This window comes from Opisthorchis viverrini (assembly GCF_000715545.1).
Source record: "Opisthorchis viverrini unplaced genomic scaffold opera_v5_89, whole genome shotgun sequence".
In the NCBI taxonomy this organism is placed as follows: Eukaryota; Metazoa; Platyhelminthes; class Trematoda; order Opisthorchiida; family Opisthorchiidae; genus Opisthorchis; species Opisthorchis viverrini.
In genome coordinates, this window is record NW_008751744.1 from 348,146 (window position 1) to 354,644 (window position 6,499).

A 6,499-nucleotide genomic window follows, 5' to 3' on the forward strand; every position below is an offset into this window, starting at 1 on the left:
TGTTTTGAGAAACATGACCACATTTGGGTCTTGTATGTGTGTTTCCTAGATACAGCACACATTGATTTTAAGGGAATCTGAGATCTCGTCGAGCATTGCCTGTTTACCAGTTTGACATGGAGCACGGACTTTAAGAGCTCCTATCTAAAAATGATCTGGATTTTGTAAGGTGTTGTTTTGTTTGTTGTTAATAGGCAGTGTGGTGCATAGGGCACATTGGACAATCAAATGCCACAGCAGCGTTTGTTTTTGTATTGGGAATGGGTTGGGGAAGGACATCGGTGGATAGTGGCATTACTGCTACTTGTTAGCAACCGTTTATTTTACAAGAGTAGTCTGTCCGCGGGGACTCATTGACGCTCTGGGGGCGTTCCAGGGGGAATGTGGATCTCCCGCATTCCGAGTATCCCATGAACCTCGGTAGCAGGTGGTGCTACCCAGCCAAAGTTTACCTGCCTTTTTTTCTGGGTTGTTGTTGGTGAGATTCGTAAAGAATGCCAAGTCAATCCCACTGATAATGTCTCGCCTCAGCATCATGCTTTGGTGTGCCTATTTCGATGTAGATCAAGGGTGTGTACACACCTTGTGCCCAATCGTTTTCCGAAGAACCATAGGCTCTTGGATTTAATTCTAGTCCATTTCCGTTTCTTGCACTCCTTGCTCAGATTTTTCTTCCTTATGGCTGTGTGGCAGTCAGACACCAGTATTTACTGCTGTTGTATTGCAACAAGATCGCTTAATTTGACACCGCGCAGCTCAAAATCGCCGCCAAAACTAGAATTGCTGTGAGTGTTAATACGAAAAAGCGCCTCACGTACGCTGCTCGTCAGATCACCTTAGTTCTGCGATTTTCGCAGTGTTGGAAGAGACCACCATATAATGGGGTGGCAGTTGACTTTCCATAATACCCATCAGGCTTGTGTAGTATTTTGTGGGTAACAGGGTCGCCATTTGACAATCTTTCACATTCTCTTGATGTCCATTGCTTGTAGTCCCACAGATGACGTTCCACTGAAATCTCCCGTTTCATTTGCCCCCTTCGGGTCTCCCTGATAAGCATGAACTTGGTTTGGGGCCAGATGATTATCAAATTTCGTGCGGGTTCAGCCTTCGTAGTGTTTATTCTAACGTTTCATTCCGTTCCTACATCATGCTCCAGTCGAAAGGAGTTCAACATGGAGGTGTTGGATGCCTTTACCAGGTTGCACGATTTTCGAAATCAGGAATTCCTTCCCTCTCTCAGGTAAGTTCTGTGTCCTTAGAATTCAGCTGTTTCATTCGGAGCATATTACATTTTGGATGTTCATTTTCTGATGATTATTAGTATTTGCAACGCACTGAATTCTTTCTTCAACGCAATTCATGAAGAACATTATGTACACAAGAGTGAATGTGCAACGAATTGCTCTGTGACCAAATCAATAGTTTCTTAATCTTCTCTTTTTCTCGCCTACGGTATTTTCCATGGTGCGCCCTACATTTTTTTTTTTTTTTGGGGGGGGGGGGGGGGGGGGCTTTTTCCACCATACACACACTCAGGATCGAAGTCAGACCTGAGTGGAGCAGTAGGCTGAAATTTGACGTGAGATCGGGTGCTTCCCCTCAAAAGCCGATCGGTTTCGAATTTCGGATGTTCAATATCTGTTCATCACAGATCAGACATCCGAACAACCGGAGCATGTGGTACAATGATATCTATGTCTCAACAGAATTTCTCTTCATATTATACTTGAGACGGGCAATCTGACCACCAGTATTCAGTGAAACAGTCTTCTTCTAGAACGGAGTAGTCTTCGCGAGTTTCACTGTGTAACTTTAACACGTACTTTTAAAGCCTTTTTAAATGGCGTCTTTGCTGAATTTAAGGTTTTGAGCTTTCAAATATGTTTATGAATGCGGCTGCAGCCCCACGCCGCCTAGAGAGGTTAATCAATTCGTTTGGGTTTTATTTATTTAGTTAGACTGGTCGTAATTCACCGGCATTCTACAACTGCTTTCGCCTTGGTCGTCATATGGTTGTAGTCACTGAATCTCGATCAGTTTTTTGTCCTCCTTCAATACTAGTCTTTTTGTTTCAACTCAGCTACATACTAAATTGTTTTTGGGCGTGAACATAGATTATCTTTGGATAGTTTGGTCGAAATTACCTCGAGGTTTTTGATATTGTGTTGTCATAGTGGTCACTTGTTCTGTTCAGAATTTTGAAATAGTATATCTACCTCTCTCACTGGATGCCTTACACTACTTTCCAACGGATGCCTTGGGATGTCTTTTGTAGGGATGATTAGCTCAATCAGTTAATCTGTCATGAAGAGGGTAGACTTAGGGTGCGGTGTGACGGTTCACCTACGTCCTCAACCCTTTGAACTATGTTGGGGGTTGCTGGTCTGACATGTACGATTTCGCACAAAGTTTTTCGATGAACAACAGTCCACTCGTTTCATTCTGTTCAGCTTCACTCAGAGTGATGTGATGGAGCGAACACCGGAGGGTCTTCAAAATTATGATGCTGAAGTTATTGCTCATGAGAAACTTGTCAACTTGAAGTATGCGGGTCTAAACCTTCGAAGACGAATAGATGACCGCTATTAAACAAACCAGCCTCCATACCATCCTTTGGCACGCGCCTTGCGTATATAAAGTGCAAATTCCCACATCATTGAATGCGATCTACACAGTGGGAGTCGTTAAAGATTGCGAAGTTATATCCGGCGGAAGTGTATTTGACGGAGCTAGTGCACCAACCACAAAAGCTGGAGTCACGGTCGCTGACTTGCACCACTTGTGGATTTCAAGGGTCATGTACGCCTGCCTACGACCAGTGTTTGAAGGCGTGTGGTTTTAGAAGCCGCTATTGGATCTCAATTATTAACGAGCTAAAATGGTTATGTAGCTGTTCAGCAGATGGCTCAGTCATGGAGATCATCCACAATAATGACTCAGCCATATGCTGCTCATGCCGGATCATCTACCAAGGCGAGCATTGTTCTCCGTCCCCGCCTGAGAATGGCGCGAACTGTGGGACTTGACAGATGGGAGTGAAAAATATTGTGAAAAGTTTCGACGAAGCGATACTTCATGCGCTTGGCTGGAGACGATATAACCTGCGGTGGTAACCGATGTCAGTAATATCCACACTGTTAGCCTCCTTTCAAATTTTATGAGTGAACGTTTGGAGGTTTTCCTACATCGCAATGCACCAGCTCTCTTTCCTGCTAACTCTCATTTCAGACCTTTAGAAATGGGAATTGGATAGAAGTTGTGTTTGTATAGGGTCAGTTTCGATGTTGCTGATACTGTTTGTGATGATAGCGAGGACGCTGCGAATTAGGGGACTGTCAATAGTTAAACCCTCTATCGTGAGCATTACCATGTTTAGCGACTGTTTCTTCATGCGGTCTTACCTACTATATCCTAGTCTGGCTAGGTGGCCTAGCCAACAGAAACCTCCGAACATTGCGGTGAACCAAGCTCACGCAGCTGACTAACCAATGTGTCTCGGCAGTGCAACGATGTTTAATTCCTGGAGCATTCGTCAAAAGGCTAATCTTACTCTCTTAAAAACCCAAATTACTACCTTCAGACGTGAGCGTGCACGGATAAGCTCAGTGGGCTCGAGATAGCTTAGTGGTTAAGGTGCCAGCTTATGCACCGGAAGGTCCACGGTTTGAACCCAACCTCAGGATCTCGACTGTTCTTGTCTAGGCTTAGGCAACCTAGCAATATCCCAGCCCCGGTGCCTCCTTCCTTTGGGATGGCAGCTAGGCACTGAAAGAGTGCTACAGCTGAACGATTTGATCTTGGTTTTTTTCGACAGTCAGCCCTCTCAACAGCTAGCACCGACTGAAGATTTTTGCTATCAACAAAGTTATTTTCCCATCGGAAGGGGACCACTGCGACAGAAAAAAACTTAGACGGTACCTACTGTGGTTACTGATTTGTTTTTCTCCTACCCAGAGCCTTTCCTATATTGTGTGGATGTATTCAACAACAGTTGTTTCCCCTAACTATGCTAATCTAACGCTTTTTGTGACTTTTGTGGCCACTGGTTTTTAACTCTGATCCTATCTTTTTTCGTTCTTATTAGGCATTTTCTCCTCAGCTTCCAGTTGCCCGGAGAAAGTCAGAAAATAGATCGAATTTTGACCAGTTTTGCCGAGTGGTACTTGGAACAAAACCCTACAATGTTCCGGTCCCCACGTGAGTTTTGTTGTCCCGGCACCATGGCTTCAATCTTCCCAGGTCATATAGTTTACTGGTCAGTTGCCTGTGGATGCGGTTCGTTAGAATGATTTGCTCTGACTTAACTATCTTCGCTGGTAGAGATCGTGAATGTTGATGTAAGCACGTACATACCATGATAAATATTCAGACATGCAGTGAAACCTCCATTGTGGCTAAAACACTAGTAGGTTTATAGCTAATACATTGGAAACAAATTGACTTGTTTGGATATCCGTTGCTATTCGCCATTTCGCATTCAGTTCGACAACGTCTGGAAGAATCTCGAGAAAGTAGGGTCCATCGCACCCTGACGCACTCAGTGTACTGTTGCTCTGAACTTGCAAAAGACATTTTAGGTGCTCTTTTACAAAGCGCTAAAAGCTCAGACATCGTTGTGGTTGCTGATGACATGAGTGCCCAGGTATGCACACTAAGCGCTGCTCAGACTGAATCGGGTGCTCGTCCTGGGTTGGATACAAGACGCGCGAATGGCGCCTGCTTTAGATTTACATCGATTACAGACTGTTCCTTTGCAGTAACAATTTTCGGACCAGCTTAAGTGGCTTGACAACGTTGTGTCCATCAACAAACCAAGCCCGAATTCAAGTAGACCACATCGTCGTTACTGCCTGCCGCTTTTTGGAGTACCATCTTGAACTCTGACCATTCGCTTGTCCGCTGGTGCTTTATATTGCGCTTTCCAGTCTACGCAAACCACACACATCTCGCTTAGCCAATAGGGAGCTAGTTGATCGAACCGGATGGTTCGATGTCGGATACTAACGGCCACTGGGAGCAGATATCCAAAGCGCCACTCAAAGCCTAAACTTCTGTTTGCGGTATGACCTAACCAATCTCATCCAAACATTGAGTATCTGATGGGATTGTGGCCTTGCTGGAAGTCCAGCGCGGATTCTTCATGGTCACGGGAATGGGTTGGGGAGGGACATCGGTGGATAGTGGCATTACAGCTACCTGATAGCAACCGAGTGGTCTGTCCGCGGGTAATCTCCCATTCACGCTCTGGGGGCACTCCAGGAGGAATGTGGATCCCCCGCATCTCGAGTATCTCATGTACCTTGGTACCAGGTGGTGCTACCCAGCTAAAGTTTACCCGCCTGATTCTTCTGGATTGTTGGTGAGATTCGTAACGAATGCCAAGTCAACCATAACTCCACCCGACGCATCATCCGACGTTAGGTGAAACCGAGTGCTCGTGCTGGCCGCGAAGCCTGGTGGATCTGAAAGGCCGAGGAAATGAAAGGTTCGAAGTGCTGGAAACGTCTGCTGGCTCTTCCGTTTGATTCTTTCGACTGGTCCTCGGAAGCCTGTTGTCGGTGGAACTATCAGGGACCAGGATAGTTCTCTGATATCCAGCAAGGGAAAACGTTACCCACCGGGCATAGCACTTTAAAAGAAGCACTTCTTTAGGCCACCTGCTACCTTCATTCTGCAGGGCCGGCCTCCAACATAAAGGTGAACTGTGAACATGGAACCCCCCTGTCAGCCTCAGAAGTGGCCGAGCGTATATCTCTACTCAAGTTTTATCGTGTTGCTGGTCCTGACGACCTTCCACGTGATCTGTTCAGAGATGGCGGTATGTTTCTCAATCAGTGCCTTTCTAGCCTATTTGTGTCTATCTTGGGGAAATGCGCTGTTCCAGACTGGGGTGATTCGAAAGTAGTGTCCATTTTAAAAAAGGGTCCTCTTAGTTGATGTATTATCCACAGAGATGTCAATTTGACTCCCGTTGTAACAAGGCTTCTGTAGTTACTGATTCTTCGTCGTCGACTTATTTGATCTCATCATCATGACGATTCTTACTACCCGGAGAGGGTTAGAAACGGAAGACGGGACGCTTTGTTTCTTGAGGCAATGGAATTGGGAAGCGACCTGTGATACGTAGACGTACGATCGTGGTCCCTTATGGCCAAATACCAGGGTGCCCTCCGGTAAAACTCGAAGGACTGCTTATATTGCGGTACGATAACTGGAGCCGTGTTGGATTACCTTCGCGAACGCTGAGTAATACCAACCAGCAACCAACACTGGTTGTGTTTCTTTATTCAAAAGCTGCCTTTGACTATGTGGACCGCCAAGCACTATGGCAGTGTCTGTGGAGCAAAGGTGTCCCCCATAAATTCTTGACCCTCATAAAGGCGCTGTACGCCAACTCCCGCGGCCGTATGAAGGTCTGCGGGAAGCTCTCTCCTGAGTTCACCACATCAAGTGGTGTCCGACAGGACTGTCCTCTTTCACCTTTCCTCTTCAACTT

At 45.9% G+C, this 6,499-nt stretch overlaps 1 protein-coding gene across 1 annotated transcript in view; it reads left to right on the plus strand.

Moving 5' to 3' along the window:
- The window catches only part of T265_04962 (hypothetical protein), a gene marked incomplete at both ends in the record, with an annotated part of 31,773 nt that overhangs the window by 10,543 nt on the left and 14,731 nt on the right, over positions 1 to 6,499 (plus strand). The window contains one exon of the mRNA XM_009169839.1: positions 1,160 to 1,243. Within this exon, the coding sequence (XP_009168103.1) occupies positions 1,160 to 1,243 (84 nt within the window). The remainder of the gene's footprint in view (positions 1 to 1,159; positions 1,244 to 6,499) is intronic.